Raw genomic sequence first — 25,476 nt, 5'->3', positions numbered from 1 at the left:
AAAGAAAAATATGTTGCACAAGATATATATTTTTTTGTACTTTTCTGGACTTCAGGGGCTCCGTATATATTACTTTCTCTTTAGAAATTAATCTTTCCTTTGTGTTTGAAGTTATAATTTTTACTATTACTAAAAATAAAATTCCTGCTTTCTTTTATGTAAAGAAATGTGAAGTGTCTCGCCAACAGTTCTCCATTTTGACATAAATATTTGAGGGTGCTTTCATTTTTTCTATTAAAGAGACTGTGGCTCATCCACTGATGCAATGTCTCGACGGATTGGTTTTCTGTGATTCTATTGGTCAAAACTACAGTCCATCAAACTGCCGTAGGCGGGAGTTGAGACTTTTACCCAATCAGGTCGCACGCACACTGAACTGCCCCTTAAACACTCAGAAACATGGCGCTACGGGAGCTATCATCGCTGGAGAAATATTTAGGATTAAAAAAGCCTAACAAGTACAGCACACAGGGGGATAAAAAGGTGACATGAGCCGTTTTTCATTTGTGGCGTCTGTGTTAGGCTTTCAACCGCTTTTGTATTCATTAAAAGCCTATAAGCTATTGAAATTAGCTCACAGAAGCTAGCTAGATAATGCTAACATGCTATTAATGTGTGTCAAAAATACAGTAATTTCTTTATGTCGTATCTATCTTCAGTTATTATCGAATATGTTGGGGTTTTTTCTACAGTCAGGAACACATACACGGCAACTCCGAGCAATATTTGATGCCGGCTGTCTTCATTTCACAACTCGGCACATTGAAAAGAGCACCATGCTTCGCGCATGCGCCGTCCATAAAGGTGTAGTGAGCGGAGGAGTGGCTGTGGGCTGATATAGGACTGAATTAAAATGCACCTTAAGTATTAATTTCTGAACAGGTAGCAAAGGAGTGAGAGATGGACGGACATACACTCTCTGACTTAACGTGATAAAGAAGTTAAATTTGTAAGGTTAATGTTAGTGTTAGACTCTGCACAGTCTCAACTTCTTGTACTGAACATATAATAATACACTCTCCCAGAGCCCGAAAAAAAAAAATCTGTTGAAGATATTAAGCAGATTTTTTCACCTATGTTACAGATCTGGCGAATTTCTTAAGTATACCTGAACTTAGTTAAGATAAACAGTTGATTCAATCCTCTGTCTTTTACTCTCTCTACCCATCTCACTGCTGTCTCTCTGGCTTTTCTCTCTCACCTGTCCATGCAGGTACCTGTGTTACAGAATAATAATGGTCCGCCACTGGTGGGGCTGGTGACTATCGCCTGTCACCTTGTGAAAGAAGCCAAGCGCCCAGAGCTCCTGGGTGACTCAGCAGAGGGCCGAGCTGTGGTGCAGCAGTGGCTGGAGCACAGAGTCACAAAGCTAGATGGCTGCACAAAGGAGGACACTAAGACCATTTTAAAGGTAGACAGGTTGATTTACAAGGGAATATTTTTTGGTTCTCAAAAGAGCTTTGATTTCTGTCTGTAGACCTGTGACTACATGTAGCGTTTCGGGCCCTCGCCCTTCATCAGAAGGGGAAACACTACATGTGATCATTTCCATTCAATTTTATTGGAACAGCTTCTGGTGTGCGGACTTAGCCTTTCTCTATCTTTGGATGTTTTTTTTCAGCACCCAGTATTCATTTTTTGGATGTGCGTGCTGTTTGATATTGTTCTCTGTAGACTTGTCCAATAGCGTCTGTCCCAGAGTTGAATGCAGTGTTTGCTTCTATTTGTCTGATGCCAACTCTGATTTTTTTTATTCTGAAAGGAAGCAGGTTTTGACAAACATACCCTACCTTTGAGAGGCACCAAAGTATCTCAGTTTTCAGCACATTCTTTATCTCTGTCCAACAGCTAGGCTTCTATGTGTGTTTGAATATGTGTGTGTAAATCTTTTTAAGGCAAAAGCAACAGGAATACAGACTGATGTATGGCCCTTTAGTGACATGGCCCCACGCGACAGAGAAAAATGCTTTAATGTGTTTGACGCCAGTCAGCGTGAAATGGATCACCAGCCACTGGTCCGCTGGACGCTAGGTGCCTCTTGGCACTGTTGTGTCAGCATGTGGTGTTTGTGTGTGTGCCTGCACACACGCACATCTCAGCATGACACGCTGTTGTGGCATGGCTGAGGAATCATGCTGTGCGGCATCATGTTATCTGGACAGGCCTCTTAAATATTTTAATGGTGCCACTTACAGAAGGAAGTCGCCCTGAGCAGCTCAGTTGTGTTGCCCTGTGGTCCCCTGTCCTGTCTTTCTGTTTTAGCTCTGTTCTTAACACTCTTCTTACAAGCACACAAGTCATCTCCCATTAAGTTATCCAGAGATGAAAACTGACAACTCCAGGAGTTCTTAAACTTTCTCACCCCTGGGTGCGGATAAGAAATTCATAATTTTTAACCTGACACTAAAGAGAACAGGATGTCACTCATGTAGTATGATGATTATCAAACAAGGCCAATCAGGCATGAACATAAAGTAAGCTAAGTGTTGTGAAGAGAGGGTCTGTCACTGCACCATAAATAAGAACATCTTATCTTGAAATCCTCATGTGGCATTATGGGCTTTATCAATTCTGAGTTTTGAATCTTCTCAGTTTATTTATCAGGTAATACATCTTTATTTTTTGAAAGATTGGAAATTGTAATTAAATTAATTTCATGTTATTCTTAGTTTGAATACTTTTGCCATGATTCAGAGTTTTTCAGTTTTAATTTTGTGTCTAGTTGATAGCTGCCTGAATTCGCAGGACTGGTATAAAGGGAAAGTAAAATGTTCTGAAACTGTATCTGGATAAATCATGTAGAAAGACAGCAACAATATAAAATAGTCCCTTTTCCAAAAGACAGCTTAACAAAGTACATCCTAAAGTAATAAGCACAAGACTTTATGATTTGCAATAGTATTATAATAGCATTCTAAACATATTTTACACAGTTTTAATGATGCGTTGTTCCATTTCTGTGTGATGTAAGAAGGAACTGGTGAGTTTCATGTCTGTACATGATCTACCCAAAGGTTAAACAACAAGACTTTCCTCAAGAATTCTTGCACTGTTCTTCACTTTTATTTTAATTTCAGATAGACTTGGCACCTTACTCTTTACTTGTCTAAATGCTGCTACAAACTTTGCCAGCATTTTTTTTTAAATTTGAATGTACCCATCATAGAGTGTGCACTTAAGGCAGGGGCAGGTAGGACCCAGGTTGGAGCTCCATGTGCTGGGTGGGGGTGTCTGGAGAGCTGTCCCTCTTCTGATGCTCGACTGGGCTTCAGCTCCATGGCTGTAGGCTAAGAAAAGCAAGGATCTGATTGTGGAAGGAGAGGAAGTCTGCAGTCTTCATGCCTTGTTTGGCATCACCCACTCTTGCCGCACAATAACTCCATTTGCCCCCAAGATGCTCTGTGTGCATGGAGTGTTCCCTTCACACAATGTACAAGTGCTAAAGATGGTCTCTTCCCCTGGGACCAGCACTTCCATGCACGACTTTGCACACACAGACATGGACTGAGAAACACGCATCACGATGCCCAAGTTTGGGGCGGCTTCATTAGATTTTCAAGCTAGAGTCGTATTCATTTGGTAGTGCAGTAAACAAATAGACTGTTTTGAAGAGCATCTGTGCTTAGTTCCCAGTCATGGGCAGAGATGCTATACCCCCCCAGGTCACATATTATTCCTACACACATAGCACAGCAAGCAGACACGCACGCAAGCTCGGATCCAGACCCATGCACCTCACGCACCCACAGATATATAGGTTAATGAACCTGCTGTCATACATCCTTTTGTCTTTAGTGCTCATCAAGAGAGCAACATTTTGTTAAGAAAATATTGATTTAACATTAATGTCTGACTTTGCAGAGCTGCATATTCTCTTTAGATTGTCTTTTTTTTTTAATGCAGAATAAGTGATAATAGGACAAACAGCACGTCCTCTGTTACAGGAGGCCTCATTAGAGATTCAAATGAATGTAACCTTCTCCCTTATGCTTAATGGATTCATCTCTCGTGAACACAAGTCACATGCGATACTGCATAAATGAACGACCTTATTTGCATAGCGCCTTGTTTTAATGAAAATTATTCTTGCAGGATCTCAACCTCTACCTCCAAGACAAGGTTTTCCTGGCTGGCAACCAGTTCACCTTAGCTGATGCTTTTATATACTTTGGAATCCATCCACTCATAGTAAGTCTCTTACGTTTTCTGTCACTTCTGCACCTTTAAGGTTTCACACGATCACGCTTTTCTAGTACCTAATATCACTGAAACGCTTGTGTGTTTCTAATCAATCTGCTGGCTTTCACTTGTATGAGTCAAAGACAAGAAGATTTTTATAGATTAAATTGTTTTGAATCAAATTGATCTTGGGTAAATAAGAAACAAACATTATTTGTGGGTTAGGATTAAGTTTCAGTCTGGACCTGCTCTTTTTATAAACTCTCCTCAGATGATGTTTGTTGCTATTCAAAAATAAATATTGAGTCAGTTTTTCTGTTATGAATCTCTGTCAGAGTTTCCAGTTTATTACTATTAAATATAGATATATTTTTTTAAAGTTAGATAAACTGTTATCCATTCTGATGTCCTTCTATGACACGTCTAAGAAGCTTTTGGTGACTAAAACTAACAGATTAATTTAAGAACTTCTTCCAGAGTTATGTTGGGGATTGCCTATTCTGGGGTAAATGTGATTGATTTGTTTTGCCTCAGTCCATTTACCAAGGACTCTCTCACCCATCCATCCCTTCATCCATCCTTTTCCCTCCCGATCAGTGCTCACTTCAGTCAAACCACAACTTTAATAAGCAATTTGTCACTGTGCATAACATACAATCAGACCAGTCATATGGCCAAAGGCCATCAAAAGCAAGTTGGCAATAAACACACGGGTTATAAACACATTCTCACTTCTCGTTATAAAGTGATGTGGCACAAAGTGATATCTATAGCCTCGGACCAGGAGCAAGCAAGTTTGTTATGCCTTCCAGGATTAAGTAAAAGTGATTCTAGAAATGGGAAAGACGGAATGAGAGGGAGGGAGGGAGAGATCACATGTTGAGAGATGTCAGTGGTTCTGGCGGAGATGGAAGGTTGCCTCCCGCCACCAGGCAGAGGAGCGTCACTTTGGTTTGCAATCAGTGTGCGTTTTAACCTCAGGGACCAGGGGTCAGCTAGCCCAACCCTTAACCAGCGCCTGTCTTGATGTTCAATTCATGGAAAACAACATTACACAAACATTAAACCTGACTGATGCTAGAATGCTTTTAGGCTGGATTGTTGCCTATGTGGGGGATTTCCACATTCTGCTTATTAATTAGATCACAAAAAAGAAAAACGCCTAATACGTTTTTTTTTTTTTCTTCAAGGACGTCCTTGTGTGTTCTGGTGTTTTGTACTTTGTCACCTGCATTATGTAATAACAGGACAATATGTCTGTGTGACACCACCTTGTCAAACTTTTCTGAGAATGCTACAGTTGGCTTTGCCCTACAGTCACTTAATACTCTACCCATCATGCACTGCTTTTGGGGTACTGCTAGCCAATGAGACTTTTTCAGACCCCTTCAGCCATTTCCTTTCTTTTCGTTTTCCTCACCAATCAAGAGTCTGTGAAGGCCTGAGAAGTTTCCCCATGTCATTAACATCAACCCCACATTACCATCTTCAGTACCTGTCTAAGACCTTGAAGGGAAGATTATCTCACATAACATCTTTAAAGGATGGAGGGCAATACATGCATTTGTTTTTTTATTGTGCTTAATTAATATTATGTGTTTGTTTGTGTGCACACTTCACATTTCAGGAAAATTCAACAATTTGACTTGAAAGGGATTTTTTTGTCCTTTTAAGTTTCTTTAAAAGCCTAAAGAATCAAAGACATCCAGTATTTTACATTCGATGAGTACAATTATTACAATAAACTAATTTAGTGTAAAAACAAATGAGCAGTAAATGCATCTCTAAGCATGATAAATCTACTCTAGATGATGGTTTTTTTATATTGCAATTTCTTACCTTTCTTTAGTTTTTCTTGTGGCACATTTAGTTTTTAAAGATCCCAGATAATCTAGTTTTTTTTTAACCACATTAACACAAGACAAGACATTGTTTAGTTACTATATTCATATGTGTCTCTTTTCTTAACCTCTCTCTCTCTCTCAGGTGGAAATGCCCATCCAGGAGAAAGAGCAGTACGTGAATGTGACTCGATGGTTCGATCACATTCAGCACCACCCTGGTCTGCGACACCACCTCCCTCCCCTAGTCGTTCTAAGGAACAGAATTTACACCAGCAGGCACCACTAAGACCTGACCCCACCCAACCCAGCCTGGCTCGTCACAAGCTCGTCTTGTCTGTCGGGGCAGACCTTCTCCCTAAAACCCAAGAGCACCACGTCATCATCACTATCATCACACCTGAGGACAATTCCTCACTCCAACCTATTTTTGTTGTTGACTTTATGGATCATGATTCCTGCCTTAATGTGTTGTCCTTTTCACATCCCTGAACTCCTGTATGCTCTCTTGGTTTTAGGAAACCTGAAAATTCAGCGAAGATCAAAACAGCTCTTGATCTAACAGTTCTATTGTATGAGGTGCGGAGCTGCCATTAAGGGAATGCTTGCTAATAATAGTCTAGTTCGGTTTATGTTCTTGAAAGCCTGTCAGTGCTCTTAATAATGATAATTCCTAGAACCCTGTATAACTGTTGGGCTGTGGTGAGGAGCATATATCAACGTGCTAACACAATAAGAAGATGGCTATCTGAATCAGAACTATGGAGTTTACATAGGAGACGGTTACATTGGTCTTTTCTGTTTGTTCGGGCCGTTCAGAAGTATGCTTTTATGTGGTTGTTTTCAAAGGGAATACACAACTGGTTGTGCGCAAGTGAAGTGCTACTAGCATGTTAAAAATGGTGTTTTTCTATTTATTAATAATCATGATTTGTTGTATCTGAGCCTTGAACATGCAGCAGCAAGTAGGTTAAATAAAGACGTAAGACAATGATACTTGACAGCCAGTACAATGTGTCCTTAGGAAAAGCTGCCTCCTTCGTGCCATATCAGTGCATTTTCAGCAACAGTTTGTCTGTATACATGTGGTTGCTGGTTCAACATAACCCCATAATGATCACAACTGAGTCCACATTGTTCCACCATTGTTGCCCTGATGAATATCGTTTTGTCTCTTTATCGCGCATCCTAATCTGGACTGTACTGTTCATTTTTTTTCTTGGAGGACTTTATGTTTCACATACTCCCAGACAGTTTAGTTTGTGTGTGTGTGTGTTCCTGATTACATCCCCGCTCTCTGTCCCACTTCCTCTCCACCAGTCAGTGTGGGCAGCAGTGAGCAGTTGCGCGTCAGCCCCAGAGTCAGAGATCAGAGTGAGGCTCCAATCAGTCCCACTACCACCACTGTTGATGCTGCAGGCCACAGAGAGGGCAGCGGGCTCACCAGCTGCCACACAGATCCAGCCAGCCAAGGCCAGAACCCAGGCCCCTGGGCGACAGTCAGCCACTGTGTGTCATTTCAACCCTCACGCTCCCACGGGGGCTACTGGAGAGGGAGGAAGGGAGGCCACTGAGAGAGAAAAAGAGCACCCAGAGGCCGAAGGATCTTTTTGTGACATGTGAACAATGATCCGTGCGTCTGAAAGCCTTTCTGCTGCTGGCTGGCCGTTTGCTATTAGCGCTATTAACAAGTCAAGTTGTGGCAATAGAACCTGCTAATGAATATCATGGAGGGAATGATACATAAACACATACACTCAACTGTTCAACAGTTTAAGTCGAGCATACTGTGTGTTTTGTGTTTTGCGTCAATACTTGTGTTATTCTTTACAGTCGTTCCATATTTAGCCACATGTGAAACCCCAACCCTCCATATATCAGTGTGTGTACCTCATAGCTTCAGTGCTTTCATTATCAGATGTTAGCATGATTCTCACCCTCTGTCAATAAATCAAAGGGATACACAGCTCATGACCTCTGATTTCTCTGCAGATCTTTCAATGTGTGCTTCTCTTTAAGAATTTGTCTTACGTAAAAAGGCGACCAGAAGACAGAGCTGTTGTTCAGCCGCAGCTCCTTAACACGGCTCACTGTGTGTTTGTGGCAAGTGTCATGAAGAAGACGTGAAGGATAAAAAACAGCTCGCAGTCATTTGAACAAGCCTTGTGACCACTCTGTGCAGCTTATGATGTGGTCTGCCGTTAAAGAGGCCCTTGTTCTCTCGGTTATCTTAGCATTTGGACAGAATGCAGTGTGCAGAATCCGACAGTTGTACTTATTTCTGAGGTGTAAATAATCAAGCTTGTGCCCGCAAAGAGTTTCTGCTTTATGAACTGCTTTGGATTCACTGTGTTTGTGTTGCTGCCATGGTAACAGAAGATGGTTAAAAATACATTTAACTTCCGCCGCTACTAGTTAGCACTCTACATAAGAGTAGTCAGAAGCCTAGAAAAGCACCATACAAGCTCAAATCCAATACCGTTTATTGTGTCTATTAAAGTAATTCAAATTAAAATGAACACCGAAGATGAAGCAAAAACAAATCTAATATTCATGAGGGTTTAGCATTTCAGAGCACTTTTTAAGGAGGTCAAGATGATGTCTGATTATTGTCTGAGAACATAGGCTACAATCTAGCCTATATCATTCAATATAAATCAAATTAAAACATTAGACCTTTAAGAATAAATGTTACCTGCCATCCAGAAGCTGTGTGTCGATTTGAAGCTAAAACAGTAAAATTCTCATTCATTCACACTGCTTAGGTATAATCCCAACTCTTAAATGTAAAATAATTAGGTCATACATTTTGAAACTAAACTTCATCATTTGTCTCTGTGCTAACTTGTTGGCAGTCGCTCCTTGACAGTCAGGTTCTTCTCTTATCCAACCTGAGTGCAGTCAGAGCCAGACGTGGTGATGAGGCCTCAGCAGGTGATCGGGACTGAGGGACCAATTAGAGCCGACCTTGCCACCCACTTCTGACGGTGAACGGAGAGACACTTCATAGGGTCGGCCCGAGATCGACCCACTTATGACCCAGCCATTATACTAACTGTGCCCCCACCCTCCAGCGCACTTATGGACTTTGACATCGCCCTCATTGCCTGGTGAGGAAGAGGTCAAAGGTCATGGTAAAGTTATCATCAGTATTTACTGATGAATTCATCTCTCACCACGGAGCTCACTCGTGCTCTCTCTCTCTCTCTCTCTCTCTCTCTCTCTCTCTCTTTACTTCTATAATTAGTTAACACTATTCTATATTATATGCACAGGGGCCTAATTCATCAAGTTGACAGTGCAAAGGGACAATGCAAAGGGATCTTGTCGAGATGATGAGAGTATCAGAAATAAAATATTCTTGCTGGTATCTTCTGCTGTTATAAACCAAGAAATTACATCATGGTATGGAATTTAGCACATAGTACTACACTTAACAATACAGCAAGTTTTTCATTTATAATTAACAATGAATAAAAATGCTATTTTAAACAGTCATGACAAACACTTCTAGTTTGAAGGGTTACATTAAAGTGCTTTTCACAAGACAGTCAGATGCTATAAAATTGAAATCATACATAATACCATACCAATCATTACATAACTAAGCTAACCTCAAAGACTTTAAATTTTAAATTAAACACAATTCACTTGTAAAATCGTTGTAATCCCAGCTGTGATTAAAAGCTAAATGATAATCCAGAAACATCATGCAATGAAAAGTTTCCATAGGGATATTGATGGTTCAAGTGTTTGAATCATAACAGGGTAACAATCACAGAGGCAGTGTTGGTTTCTTGTTCACAGTAAGCGCAAAGCTTCAGGATGAATTTCAATTATTTCAACGAGGTACAATAGACAAGCGTTCTGCTTTTACCCATGTCACCTCCTCATTGTTTCCCAACACCTTTGTCTCCTTGAGTTTACCAACCACATTAGATCAACGACCCCCACTCAACCCACGCAACAGCATCCGCCACCACCCTTCATTAATTCTTATTAACAATGTCAGGATGACTTCAACGCATCATCCCCGACATCTGCTAAGAACAGGACTCCGTGTCTCTGGCTGACTGATTCAGAGGAGAAATCAACACTGTGCGGTGGTGAGGGGAGCGTTAGCTTGTCATAAGCGCTTTTGACAGGATTTATCGGCTGCGCTTTATCATAGCCTTACACATTATGACAGTTGTACCATGCGCCTATAAAGATGGCATCTGATTGTCTATTGCAATTACATGAGTGTGAAAGCAGGGATGCAGCTAAGATGGACACAGGAGGGAGGAAGGGCATGTGTTGTTCACAACATGTTCCTGCAGTGAAATGATTCTTGTAGACGTGAAGCAAAAAAAAGTGTCATAAACTTTGAACATTAATCTATAAAAATGTGTCTTGTGATCTAATAATGTTTCAGTATTTATCTTTTTTTTCACTGAATCACAGCTCTCTGTCACAATAACTGAATTGATGTAAATAGGCCAATGACAGGGAACAGTAAGATGTAACATATAATTACACAGTGCAGATCTTTGCATCTGGTGAGATACAGGGCTGAACTTTTATTCAAAAGGGAAACAAAGCACACATGAGACCTCCTGCATCGAGCTTAAATCAGTCCATTTATAGATGGACTGTGAATCCACATGGACATATATTAACGGTTATTGTGAATGCAAGGAGGAATTACTAAATATATTCAATGACTATTTACGGTTGCTTCAAGCCTCCCCGAACACATAGTGGTTGGCTCACATTAAATAAACAACAGATTACATAGTCAATCAATGTAACAAACACTTTATCCATTCTAAGTTCATGAGTTCAATGCTCTGCGTCTTCTGAAACTGATGGAAATCTGGATGTATTTAATTTTAAATCTACATCAGTTTGTGAAGTCTGTATAGCTCTAAAAGAACATAAAAAGCTGCAGGTCTGGATTATCTGGATACATATCTATTAAATGTTGCAGCCGAATTAAATTGCAGATTCCATTACTTGTATTGTTAATTTTAGTCCTTTCTCCATCTCAAACCCCAAAATTTTGAAAGCTGCATATGTTCTGTCCTTACTTGAAGGAGGTGAGCCCTCGGGGTTGAACAACTACCACCAATTTCCCTGGCTATGAATCTTAAATCAGTTTTTTACAAGAGAAAAATGTTTTATGTCATGTTCAGTCTGTTTTTAGAATTGGTAACAGTACCATTACTGCTGCTGTGGTCATGTTCATAACAAATGACCTTATTGGTGCCTTGGACAGAAAACAGCATTGTGCTGCTTTATTTGTAGATCATCCAAAGGCAAATGACTCAGTGGACCATGAATTGCTGCTAATAAAACTTAGAAACACTGGTTTCACTCTTTAGACAGTAAATTGGGTCAGAAATTAGTTTTCAACTCAAACTCAGTGTGTCAATGTAGGCCACGAATCATATTTTTAAATATCACTAAAGGTGTCCCCCAGGGCTCCGTTTTGAAACATTTTGTGTTTTCTATTATATGAATGATCTGGATAAGGACATCGAAGAAAAATACACTTTTATGCTGACAGCACTTTCATCTACATCGCAAAATCAATTCAGAGCTTCAGACAGCTCCTCAACATAGTTCATGGTTTTCCCAAAACAAGCTTACAACAGTCAGAAGATTTTAGCATTTTTACTTCTGACGATAAACCCATTGAAAAGCTGACCTTTCTTCAAGTATTTGGGTTGGTGAGATGAGAGGCTTGACATTTTATGATATTTTGTATATGCTTGCATACCTTTTCACCTTGATTCAGTGTAGCATGTCACATCTCTATTACGTTATAATTTGGTGTATTGGGCATCATCAACAATTCACAGACAAAGGCTACTTCCAGAGCACTTCTGTACCTTTCTTTTCAGCCCAACTGGTTACCAATTGCAACCCTAACATTTGTTGGTTTCAATGTACCCAGAGTTCTGGCAGATCTGGGGACAACAGCCTCTTCTTATAATTCATAAAAGGCATTAAATTATCTTCAATCTTAAAGAGCTCAAATTAGACACACTGATATCATAAAGAAAATGTAAGAGTGTCATAAAGTAGGTGCTGACAGAGGCATGTGGCTCTTGAAAGGCCACTGAGTATAAATCAATAATTAGGTTCAGAGAATTTGGCAAAATGGTTGGTGTGATTTTAATCTGACTAACATTTTTGGAACCCATTGACTATCATCTGATGACAATTCATACGATCTAATATTTTTTGGGGGGGGGGAGGAGACAGGATTACTGAAATTGTTTATATTCACAACCTTTTCTTCTCTGTGCTGGTCACTTTTAACACTTAAACTAGAAACTTGAGCAAGAATGAAATAGGTCTTGAGAGGCATGAATGTAATATGTATGCATTTAAATTTAGATTTGTGGTTTTGTTTTCTACAGCTTATTAAAAAATCTCTTAAAAGTCCTCCCATAGAATGTATATAAACATGAACGTAGTCTCAGGGACATCGACCACTTGGTCTCTGAAGCTAACTTTTGAATCCCATTGGTGGTGGTTGCTAATGCCGGAAATGCTCTCGCAAACTTATGTTCAGGCAACCAAGTAACAGGCAAAGAGCTGGGGCATGGGCGACCTTAAGCCTCCTGACAAACAGCTCTAATCCACATTAAAGAAATGTATCCCTCCCATACAGATTTGGCATAAGTGTGAAGATACAATCTGTTGAAAGAGATTATCTCTACCCGTCTATTAACTTGGTGCTCAGAATGTTATCACAACCAATAGAAGTTATAGCCAAAGCTAAAAAAAAAAAAAAAAAAAAAAGCCCCAAGATGTGATAAAAAGAAGTATCCTTTAAAACGTTTTGGTTAGGGGCCCAACAAATGCCTATCTTATGGTCTTATGGGTGGATGTATATAATGATGCTCTCTTAAGTCACCATCTGAGAAATACCAAGTCATTATTTTTTAAGACTGAATCAGACATCTGTTTGATTGCTTACCTCACATTTTGGCTCAAAGGGTTTATAACACTGTTGTGAATCTGGATACACCAGTTTACCATATGTATGTTTTATTTCCAGCAGAACTTCATTTTTTTTTTTTTTTTTACTCTTTCTATCTCTTGCGAGACAAAGCCTCACCTTGGATTGCATAAGGATCCCAGGTGTGCAGTGAGACCAGAGTTTTACGAGATGCTCAGATCATCAATCAGAGAGATGGGTGGCTGATTCGGCACGTTGGTGCTAAAGTACACATGTGTAACCTCGGGCAAGGAGATTGCACAAGATTGCACCTTAAGTCTCTCTCTCACACACATACACCGCACACACACATACTAAAGGATAACTGTTGTTGAATTAGCCGCCTCGCTCGCTCCTCACCCCTTTTGCTGATCTACCTCAGCTGCAGCATCCTCACATTTTTCTGTCTGCATGTGTGCGTGTGTGGTTTGTGTGTGTGTGTGTGTGTGTGTGTGTGTGTGGTCACACAGCCATTCATGGGGTTATAGTTTTGGCCTGGGGGTAAGAGGTGAATTAAGGGTGAAGAAGGCAAAAAAGCAAAGTAGATGAGTTGACTCGCTCAGCTGAATGAGTTAAAAAAAAAAAAAAATGGGCCTGTAGCTGTATTTTAAAAAATGTAAAACAGATTTTCTCTCAGAATTTACAGTCACAAAATTTCAACGATTCTTAACTCACTTTTTAAAGTGATTCCTTGCAAAAGCACTCTTGGTCTCGGTTGATTCAAGGACTTGAAGTCTGCCGTGCGCCCACATTGTGTGGCCCTGTCACAATCCTCATCACTTTATTCAAATGTTCCACAAATTAGCCATACATTTAAACCCCCCCTCCTGCTCCATCCAACCCACAGGTCATGCCACTTAACTTCAGCCTGCCCCCCCGCTGTAATAGGTTCTGATAGGAAGCCTCCAGGGAAGTTGACTTCTCACTGAGAAGTGATACTAAAAGTAATTGCAGCTGAAACCCTGTGACAGGGGGGTGTACATTGTAAAAAATAGGGGAGTGCAGCACAGGGAGGATGGCATTTGAAGTGAGCATAGAGGATATTTGGAGGGGTTGAGGGGGGATGAGGAGCTAATAGACAGACTCCTGGGTGGGCAGAGAGCAGAGAGCACTGCCCTCAGCACTTTACTGTAATTTGACCTCCATGGGAAAAACAGCAACAGTCTCCTAATTTGCATATTCTTCCAACTCATCTGCATATGTCATCAGGACGGTGAATTTTTTGTCCCCTTTCTCTTTTAGTTAGAACAGTGGGCTTTTAATTTGAGATGGCTAATTTATTTAAACCTGGAGTTAAATGCTGAGTGCTTTCTCTTCTTAACACATCTCATTTCCCTAATGAATAACGAACAGGGGTCTGGTGACAATGTTACAGAACAAGGTCTCATATCATTTACTTTAAATATGAGTTGCTATCTTAATGACCCCACTGACTTTTTAATTCTCGTGTGAAGACATGCGTGTTATTTTTAATAGAGACGTGGATGTGGTGCTGGTGGTGTGGGCTGACAGAGGAATCCAGGAAGAAATGACCAGAAACGATACATCCAGCAAAACTAAAGATTTTATTCTCAAGTGGAAGAGAGAGGATAGTGAGTCCATCTGCAGACAATTTAACAAAGTGCTTAGGTTTCAGTCATTTAAATATACACTCTTAAGAATCACTAGATTCCCTTGGGCAGGGATTAACCCAACAACTCGGATAAGAACTATTCTCTTCACAATATAGCAAGCTGCTCTGTTTCCAGTTAAAATATTTATTTAACCACTATGGCTATGTTAATTCCTTTTTCAAACTTTTAAAATTCAACTTTTCTTACCAACTCCATCACAACACTGACCATCCCCAGCCTCTGAAAAAAATGAATGTTTGACATGTGACTGAAGGTGAAATGAAAAACCTTGAATAAAATGAAAGGAGAGTTCTGCTGCCTGCCTCTACATGAAGAGGATTATTCTATATATGTTCTCTTTATTGCTACCATATTGCAGGTGTTGTACAATAAATAGGTTTGTTTCCTTATATATTCAATCATCATATTTCACTCTGAAAAACATGTGGTCTGTGTATAATGCATTTTGTCGAGGCAGTGGTAATCCAGTTTAAATCTAGTCTGGAAGATGTTTTCCCAGATAAGAACAAAAATGGAAAGTTTGCTGCAGAGATGAAGACATTCACTTATCTATAACTCCAGCATGCCCAGCAACACAAACCAATACAGAGGTTTCATAACTCTAGTTTCAGGAGATTTCTAGGTTAAATTGAGTATTGCTTGCATGAGTGTTTAGCAGTGACAAGCGTGGAAAAGCAGAAAACAAACAGATCAGTGAAAGGTTAAGGGCAAACTAATTCTCTAATTTGCAGGGCCTATGTTGTTAAGAACTGCTTTCAGTTTTTCACTGGATGTGTCCCATGAAATGAATTACAGCCTCTCTGTACAGTACAATAGCTAGGGGGGCTTTTTTGTCAAATCGAGGGACCAGGGGGGGGTTTGACTTACACCTCAAATATTAGTGCCAGTTGCACCAGAAAAGGAGACACTGTGTATTACAAGATAGTTCAATAGATAAAAAATAACTGATTAGGCTGAACTGTCATTAAAAAAAGAAGTTTGCCCAAAAGAAAAAAAAAAACGACAGCTGTTGTGTAAAATTGGTGTCCCTGAGGCGCATTCTTCAATTTGTGTGTTTTTGAGCACAAAATGTTTTAGTGTTAATAACATTTGATCTTGAAGGATGACCAAAAAACAGCCCATATTCAGACTAAATTTAACAGCACATGACACACAGCTGATCACTGGGCTCTTTGAAAAACTAGCCACAAATGAGGGGGTGTGTGAAATCGACATTTAGTCAGGAAAACACAGTCATCTCTGTATCTCCTGATTTTCTAACACACACACACACACACACATACACACACACACACACACACACACACACACACCAATCCAAGACCATTTGTGTTTGAAGTAAAACTCTGGGGATACAAACACACAGACACATACAGTGCTTGCCTGGGGATTGTAGGTGGGAGGGTGAGTCTGCATTAAAAGATGCTGTTGACGAGGCAGAGGGATGGTGGAGGGGACAGAGGATGTGGGGTGCTGATAGAGTGCTGATAATCTTTACAATAGACGGCAGTGTGCAGCCTTTAGCTTCAGGATCATCTCGGTCTGCAAACAGTCTCCCACAAACGCACACATGTATATCCAACTATGCTTTTATTTTAGACATGGCCACCCTGCATACACTTAGACTATTGTACTTCTTAGCAGACACAGAGATGTCACACACACACACACACACACTTACAGGTCATACCCAGAGGGAGGGAAACTTCGGCTTCTTTGCGGCGCTGGCGGACTCCCCTTGTGACTTTCACGGCTGTCATGCTCCTCTTTACAACCTTCATTCATCCACTGACCTCAGGGGCAGGAGCATGTGATGATGCCTCTCTCAGAACACACATACACACACACTTAAAATCTATACACAGATTAACAGATACAAGTAAAAAAAAAGTTAAGACACACGCCAAGTGCTGACATGGTGTTAATGCGCCGTGTTATTTGTCCTAATGCAGTTACACACTATTTTCTGCCATTGCTACACTAATGATACGGAGGTTGCTCAGGCTAATTGTATCAGGAGCTTTATCAATATGTTTTTTCATTGGAGGAAAAAGTCTATTTAAAAGTCCATTTTGCATTTTTCCAGTAAAAACAGAACATTTCCAATCTGTTACGATTTCAGAAACCTCAAAATCCATCAACTGATGCAGTTTAATCTGGAAATAATCCATCATCTATGACTGCAATTTTTCAGTCACTGTAAATAAAGGCACCGCTTTCATCAGAAGAGTGGATTTCATACAATTCAATTATCCCTGTATGGTTTCAAAAGAAGCACATTCATCGTTTTGCCGACAGAAGAAGATAATGTCACCTTTCCATGAGACTTTTATATTACAAAACTCCCCTCTGCAGCTTATGTGACACCACAGGCCACACTGCTTCAGTGGTGAGTGTGACACAACGGGAAGACAGAGATGAAAATGTCCCCTCTCTCTACAGCGTCTTTATAGAACAGTTGAATAGATTATAGGATTTTTTTTTTTTTTAAATCTGTGTAGCCAGGAGTGTTCTGCACCCCGTCAGTTTTGCTTCTGTGCTTCTTATAGGTGACACAGTGTGAAAGACCCTGCCCGCAAACCCTCCATTACAATCATATTGGTCCCCTCTCAACTGTGCTCTTATGTGGCAGCGTCACTGCCAAGACTGGCTGAAGTTTAGTCAAAGACATTAAGAGAGCACCTCCAGGGACACACAGCAGCAGAGAGGAGGAGGAGAGGAGAGGAGAGAAGGGGGATGAAGGAGGCAACGCAGAGCTGCCTTAAAGCTGCAATCAATAACTTTTGGTATGTTAAAGAACAACAGAGAGTCTGGTGTGGCATTGGTGAAGAAGTTTTAACATGCTGATAGTGATGCATGCAGATATCTTAGTTTGTAAATTATTGTGAATTAGAATAGCATGTGCTTTCAAACCAAACATGGCTTTTAACCAATGATATCATCATTTAAATAAGACTGAATCCACACCCACTTTGTAACATCATCATGCATTTTTTAAACACATTTTTTACAAGAGAAAAAAACAAACATTTCCCCATTTGAGTGGATGTACGCATCATAAAATCACAGTGACAGACGTCTATCAGAACACTGTTACTTGTTGCACACACCATTACAGACATCTCTTCATTGATAAGAGGAAAACATTATGAGACCACCAATTTCACAGATAAGAGGACAAAATGTTTCCTGCATAATCAAAATAGCTACTTTAGGGAGTTTTTGCTCTTATCTGCTTTTTTTTAGCTGCCTTGAACATGAGGTTTTTAACCTTAACGACACATTCCTTGGTAAAAATGAAGGTTGGGGGGCGCTGGCAGCATAGTGGTTAGTGCACGCGGCCCACATGCAGAGGCTACAGTCAGGGTTGCCCTGGTTCAAACCCGACCTGTGAGTCCTTTCCCGTATCATTCTCCACTCTCTGAGTCCCCGATTTCAGATTCTATCCACTGTCCTCTCTAAAATAAAGGCATAACAGCCCAAAAATAAAGGTTGAATGATAAAATATGAACAACTTTAAATTTAACATTTCTGTAATGTGCTCTGTTATCCCCTGGACACCTTGGATATTTGTACTCATTTCATGGAAAAATGTGATACATTTTTGTTAAGATATTTCAGTTTAGACCAAAGTAGTGGAACAACCATCCAACACCAACATTTGTGTCACCTGACCTCAGAAACAGAATCAGAAACAGAAAAACTTTTCATAACCGCAGGGGGGAATTCGACCTTTACAGTGATCAAGTTGCCATGGAAACACTTTCGTTGCCAAATATGAAGGTATACCATAACATTTCTTGTCTACTTTTTATTATCTATGATGTTAGAGTCTACAATGTTACTTTTATTAAGCAGATGCTTTTGTCCATGCTTGTCATAATTAGCCAGTAATAGTTTCGTCCAATAAAAGTATATAAAAGTATTTCAAAAGTCTTCTGCCCCTCATGCTTCCTCTTACTGTTGTGTGAAACTCAAGTCTCCAGAAAGACCAACCACCAATCTTTCTCAGTGTTCATATTATTGTGAAACATTATGCAGGATGCCAATTATTCTTTGACAAACTACTCCTGCAACTTGGTAAAAACTTGATCTCATACTGAAGTGTGTAATTCTCCACATACTCTTTAGAAAGCCTGGAGGAGCGCAGTGAGTAAGAACAATCACACCCACACTCATACAAGCATACAAGAGTGACAGTCTCTCCCTGAAGGAGGAGGGCTGCCATCTCGCTCAGTGGTGGTCATCAGCGCTAAACTCCTGTCAGGTTCCATCTTACACCCTAACACACAAACAACCTCCCACCCACCCACACACACACACACACACACACACACACACACACACACACTCCCACAGTGGTCTGTCTCAGGGTAGGACAGGCCCTCCAAAGGGGTCAACATGCTGCCAACAAGCAGCGAGCTTGTTGGCAGCCTCTACCTCCTCTCTATTGTCCATGTCACCTCACACACACGAAACCTGCTGTGGCTATTAGCGTGCCAGCGTGGCAGGGACACTGTGGGGCCCGGAAGGACTTCACCCTGGCACAAAGTTGACAGCCATCTTTTATTTATTTATTTGAAGAAGTGAGCAGTTCTTTCTCCTGCTCAGTTTGCATGCAATGCAGTGACAAAAAAACCTACACACTGGCACACTGACGGTAGAGGCTGCTGTGTAGTGAGACCATCAGAAGTAACTAATCCCATTCATACACATTCATACACCGCTGATGGTGCAGCAGGAGTAATTCAGGGTTAATGGTCTTGACCTTGACATCAGACATGTGGCAGCAGGAGATGGGGATCGAACCCTTAACCTTCCAGTTGAGAGTAGACGACTCTACCAACTGAGCCACAGACGCTCCACAGGCGCAAATCTTAAAAGGACAAAATTACAGTCACAGGGGGAAATTCATCTTTGCATCACATAATGAATGAATGAATGACTTTCTGTTTTTTTAATAATCTTTTGTAGCATTCCTGGAATGAACAGCGTGATTTGGTTAGAGAAGATATTCATTGTAAGAAAAGTTACAAGGCCACTAAAGGCAATCCATTTCCTTTTTCTTCTTAGACAACTGAAGAGGACATTGATGTAGGACATTTCTGTTCTTTTTAAGTTTTTTTCTTGAACTCAAAAAATGGGATAGATTGAATATTGACTCAGCGGAGGGTTGTGTACTATAAACTATTTTAAAATGTCTTATTGATTAGTGAATAAAGCAACAACTCATATTTTACAATTTGTTGTTTCTATCTATATCAAACACTCTGTTTTAATATATTTGGGTTGATTGATTGCCTTCTCTGTCCTTGTGTTTCTGCACTGTGGAAAATTAAAATAACTTTCACATTTTTTACAGTCTCCAAGATTTGGCATCGTAACGTTCAATCACACATCTTGATTCTCATTCAACAGTTGTTTCAAACCTCCCTTTTTCTGACAGGCACTTCCTGTGAAGGAAATGTTCACTGAGGAAACATTTAATGTTTTGTTTAATGTCATTTCTGATCATGTGCCTGACATTCACAGCTGTCTCACAACTGGGACAAGAAGAGGTAAAAAAAAAAGAAAAAAAGTCTTGGTGGAAATGCCTTTCCACTCAAACACGGTACATCTCTCCCAGGTGACTGCTTAGCACTGGCAGTAATTGAAAACTTGCCCCTGGCACTGTGAATGTGTGTATATTTGTGTGTGTGGGGTGCATAGGTGTATATGTGTGTGTGTGCAACTCGCAAAGCGTGTGCGCATGTAATATTTTTTTCTGCATCTGAGCGTGTGCATCTGCTAGTATCAGCGTGTATGTGCATGTGTGTATATGATCATAGTGTGTGTGTGTCTGTGTATGTGTGTGTGTGTTTACTTGTAAACATGTGTCTTGTGTGTGTCTTCATGACAAAGCCTCCCCGTCCACAGGTTCATATTAATAAGTTCACCTTTACTGAATAATGGGAGTTTAACATTTTTCCCAACAGGACGATGAATTGATAACAATTTTTTAATACCACCCTCCCCCCCCCCTCCCCCTTTTGCTCTTCCACGACGAGGGGCCAAATCTCTTCAGCATTTCCAGCCCTGTGAGCTAATTTGACAGCTCACGGGGGTGACGCTGATTCCACTTCGCAGAGACAGGTACCCTAGGGCTAGCCAGCTGGATCGCAGCGGATGCTTACAGATTTGGCTTTAGCTTCATGCTGGGTGTCATCTGTCTCTTTGGTCTGGCGCGGGATAATTTTTGTGTATGTGTGCAAGTGTGTGTGTGTGTGTGTTTGCATTTGTGTGTGGTGTGTGTGTGTGTGTGTGTGTGTGTGTGTGTGTGCCTGCCCTGACATCATGTGCCTGAGCAGTTTGTGCCTGGCAGGCCTTGTCTGTCCAGGTTGGCCATCAAACACAGCCAGCATGGCCCTAATCTGACGAGGCACTGCTCCAAACATGCCACAGCAGCCCGAGAACTCTGTATGTGTGTGTGTGTGTGTGTGTGTGTGTGTGTGTGTGTGTGTGTGTGTGTGTGTGTGTGTGTGTGTGTTTTGGTTTGAGTTTGTGTGCATGTGTGTGTGACCCCAGGGCAGACCCCCTTTTTTTTTTTCCTTACTTCTTGCCTTTCTCCTGTGCTCTGTCCCACGTCGCATACCACGGAGCACACACACTCACACACACAAACTGAAGCAAAAACTTCAAAAACCATCAAGTTAAGCTCAGTCGACGCTTCCCCTCCACCTCCCTGTCTCAACTCCGCCTCTGCTTAAGTTTTAGTGTGTGTGCATGCATGCGTATGTGTTATTTAAGTGCATGTGTGTGTGTGTGTGTGTGTGTGTGTGTTTGAAGAAGTACAGACAAGAGAAGCGACTTTTGCAAACGGAGAGATATCCTCATACTGAGCTCCCTCCACCCTAACATCTGTCATTTTGATTGTGGGCACTTTGCGGGACACTTTGCCTCAACAGGTCTGGAGCTTCCTCCCCCCCCCCCGCCTGTTGCCCTCACTATCCTTTGACACTGCCTCTTGGAGAAAAAGACAATCCCTCCCCGTGTACAGGAGAGGACAGGGGGACAGCCACCCATGGGAGAAATGACAGTAGAGGTCCCAGTAATCTCCAGGACGAGCCCCGAAATGGCGGCAGGCGCCTGTTTAAATACTAATCCGAGCAGACACCTCGGTCTGCACCTACACACTCACACACTTCCAGTCCTCCTGTGATTCCTTGGTGCAGATGGGGCAGTTCACCGTCATGGCAACGTGAGCCTAACAAGGTTTCGTTCTGTTTTGCTGTGAAAGAGGGAAAAAAAATGCTTCCTTTCCTTCCCTGAAAAGCGCAGGATGATGAGTACATATGTTGATTTTCAGGCTGTGAGCCATGTAACGCCACTGTGCCGTCCCATCAGGCCTTGGGACAGAGTGACAGCAGGATAGTGTCACGCTACACAGTGACTTCTAAAGTGCCACTGCATAAGAGCCTTGAGTGTGTTTATTTGGGTCCTTACCTTCCTGGTAACACCACTCTTCCGTTTTTTCACTGTCCACCTTCTATTCTATTTTTTGTTTTACCCCCCACCTCTTAGTCATAGTGGAGAGTGTGAAGCATCCTCCCTGCAGCAGTCGCAGGGACAAAAAAAAAGGGTGGCGCCAGGACCAACAACCTGCTTCAAGCCCAGGGACTAAAAGAGTGAGACAGTAAATGAAATGAGAAACTGGAAACGCAGGGAGAGAAGGGCAGAAGTGGGTAGGTGGGTTGCTGGGCAGCAGGTCCCCCCCCCCCCCCCCTCCTCCACCTCCACCTCCCCTCTGGCCCAGAGGCCTTGGCATCCAGTGAGTAACACCCCCTCCTTCTCTTCCCTGGCCCTCTTTCGCATCACCACCCCCCACCTGTTCAGATCCACGGTGCAGTGAGTGGCGATCAGCACGCTGTGAACACAAAGCAGTGGCCCCGCGGCCCTCCGCCTGGACCTCGGTGTCAGGACCCAGTCGAGCTGAGAGAGAGAGAGAGAGAGAGAGAGGGGGAGCATTAGAGAGCAGGATAGAGGGAGAGAATGGATAGCAGCAAAATGCAGAATAATTATACCCAGTGGGTAATGCGAGCACCGTCGTTACAGGGGCGGTGTGGTCGGGCCGGGGAGGAAAAAAAGACAGAGAGGCAGGAGCGTCACCAGGGCGAGCTTGCAGGGCCAGTGGGCATGTTTGGTAAAGCACACTCACAGACCTCCCACTGCATGGCTGAAGCTCCGTCTGTAGAAGCGCTGCAGGAGATCATCTGGATACTGGCGAGCAGGAATGCACGGGGGACGAAACACTGCTGCTGTGGTCCTGCATTCTGTGTACAGATCACATGTGGAAATGTTAATACAAAAAAAGATGAGGGAGAAATATCTTATATTATATTTTATATATATTTTACATGACAGTAAAATAGAAACATGTGATTGTTTGTGCAGGTAGATAACTGATAATACAGTTCAGAAGGATTCCACAATGAAGTGGATTTTAGCCCTTTGGATAGATATGTATCATAGACACAGTACATAGCCTACTATAAGGCTTTTTTCATATTAAAATAATTTATTTCTTTGCAAGGAAAATCTGATTTTACAGCAGTTATTGAATCAGATGTTGACTTAGTTTAATTTACATTCATATTTTGAAGCCTTAATTTGATGTGCAGAGATTTGACTGAGTCATAGCATTTCTATGCCTTCTTGTTTAGACCACTTTACTATATATTAAATATGTCAGTAACAGAAATAGGAACATGTAAGAAGTGTCGTTCTTTATTAAATTAAAACGTTTTTCAGTATAATTAGAACATCTAATGTAACATCCAACAGCAGCTGAAGAATAAAAAAATCAAGTTGTAGTTTTTAAGTTTCAATTCTCTGTTGTAACTTTTAGTGACAATTTTGTAGAGTGTCCCAGAAAGGCTCAGTGTTCTGTGCAGGGGTGTCAAATAAAAAGCAGAATTCACTTAATAGACCTGTGGGTACAGAATACATGATGTGCTCTCATGCAACGAGCTCTCGCATGCAAACTGCAGCCTTAACATCAGGAGGACGCTTGCAGATAATGATGCAGGAGGACAAATATTTCCTCGTTATGTTGATGTCGGCTCGGCCCTCCAAAATCCTTTAATGCTAATCTAAACTTTAGATAAGTTTAAATGTGGTCGAGCAAAATCCAGCTATTCACACTCTGTGAAATGTTTAACTTCCAATCCCAAGTAAAAATGTGCAAAATCTATTTAAAGCCAAATACAAATATGTCATAAATTCCCAAATGATATGTACAATAGATTTATTAAATTCAGAAATTAGTAAAATGTTCTAAATCACTCACATTTTGCCTGCAATTCAACATTAATTCATTTGAGACTGATAACTTATAAATCTAGTTAAAGTGTATTATTATAGGTCATAAAAATATTAATTTTAAATAATGAGTTGAACTGTTAAAACATATTTATTATTGTTCTACAGAAATAAGATATCATGCTTAGTATACAATTAGAAAGTGATTAATGAGCTGATCTTAATGCATCTCTTTTTTTTATATCTTATATCACTTTAAATCTCTGATTACATTTCAATGATAATTTGCTTTAAACATTGTAATAAATGCTGCATTTATCCAGCCTCTGTACCAGTCTCAGAGATGATCTTAATGTTTTTAATTTCACCCTGCAGAGTCGTGAATAAACACAACAACAGGATGCACACTCCTGTCATGGTGCCTTTGCTGCATCTGACATGTTTTGTTCTAACAGATACTCTCTTGCATCTTGTGACAAGCATGAGCTTGTTTTGAACCCTCAGGAGTTGATCAATCATTTAATCTCTTTAATAGGCCCAAATCAAAACTAATGGTGCATGTAATAAGTGTTTAACTAAACTGTGTGGACAGTGGGGGACTTCAGTGGTGCCGTAATGATTTTCTCATAACTGAGTATGACAGTTCTAATGAATTTAGGGCTCACAAACAAACTTTTGACAACTCATTTGCAATGTTTGCCTCTAACATTGCCTTCTCTCACTCTGACTGAAAATCTGCATGTACTCTGCTCTTGCCACAAGTGCTGTGTTTATTAATACATTTATGCCAATATATTTGCATTTCATAGAGTGTATTAAAAGCATTTGCTAATCCTAGATAATTCACTCACAGGGCACTTTGTCAGACTTGGATTTTAAATTTGGAACTAATGTGAGGGATTTGGTGCCACCTTGTGTTGACTGTGGAGAACACAATGTATCAACAGAATCATTCCTTCTACATATCTCATAACTTATTGTCGCTCATTTTACAATGGTGATATAATGATGGTTAAAAACTGTGTTTAAAATATGTTCCAACAATAATGCTGAGATGTTAGTAAAAAGGGAAACTTCTCTGTTCTTTTTCACAGAGTGTCCTCAACTTCATATTCCTCTACTTCATACCATCATTATTTTAGAATCCTAAGGGACACATAACCTTAAAGTATCTTTACACTATGATGATAATGTTGTATTTTAATTATAAAACAATATTTTGCAATAGATTTATCATTAATTATATTTTGCAGAGCTTCTTCATTATGCACTATGACAGGGAATGTTGATGTGCACCCTATATTTCAAAAGAGTCAATTATATTGATTTACCAACTTTGTACACAACAGTCACTGGAAATCTCCTCATAATCTTTTATAGAACTATAAGTCATCACTTTCTAGATAAAGGTTAATCATATTTATTATTTTGTTTTTGTTTATTTTGGGAGGGACAATGTTCAGCCTATTAACTGTACCAGCTTGAGCTATGAGCTAATTTACATCTGTAGTCCCTGTGGGCAGGAGACAGAGAC

At 40.7% G+C, this 25,476-nt stretch overlaps 1 protein-coding gene across 2 annotated transcripts; it reads left to right on the top strand.

Annotated features, from left to right (window-relative positions):
* The first annotated feature begins 350 nt into the window (after window positions 1–350).
* eef1e1 (eukaryotic translation elongation factor 1 epsilon 1) lies at window positions 351–7,986 on the top strand. 2 transcript variants are annotated; one of them, XM_020641661.3, is made up of 4 exons: window positions 351–483; window positions 1,214–1,411; window positions 4,093–4,188; window positions 6,166–7,986. In XM_020641661.3, the coding sequence occupies exons 1-4, from the start codon at window positions 400–402 to the stop codon at window positions 6,307–6,309; spliced, it is 522 nt and encodes a 173-aa protein (XP_020497317.1). In that variant the 5' UTR covers window positions 351–399; the 3' UTR covers window positions 6,310–7,986. The 2 variants fall into 2 exon arrangements, with proteins under 2 accessions (XP_020497317.1, XP_065805056.1); XM_065948984.1 differs by lacking the exon at window positions 4,093–4,188.
* Window positions 7,987–25,476: the final 17,490 nt, after the last annotated feature.

Source organism: Labrus bergylta, chromosome 20, assembly GCF_963930695.1.
Source record: "Labrus bergylta chromosome 20, fLabBer1.1, whole genome shotgun sequence".
NCBI classification, from domain to species: domain Eukaryota; kingdom Metazoa; phylum Chordata; class Actinopteri; order Labriformes; family Labridae; genus Labrus; species Labrus bergylta.
This window is presented reverse-complemented; position numbering and strand designations above follow the sequence as displayed.

What these genes read in the sequence shown, in the direction of transcription:
- eef1e1 (XM_020641661.3), top strand. Translation starts at nt 400, where the DNA reads ATGGCGCTACGGGAGCTATCATCGCTGGAGAAATATTTAGGATTAAAA. An exon ending in GCACACAGGGGGATAAAAAG is followed by an intron (nt 484 to 1,213) that starts GTGACATGAGCC and finishes CTGTCCATGCAG; the next exon opens with GTACCTGTGTTACAGAATAA. An exon ending in TTGGAATCCATCCACTCATA is followed by an intron (nt 4,189 to 6,165) that starts GTAAGTCTCTTA and finishes TCTCTCTCTCAG; the next exon opens with GTGGAAATGCCCATCCAGGA.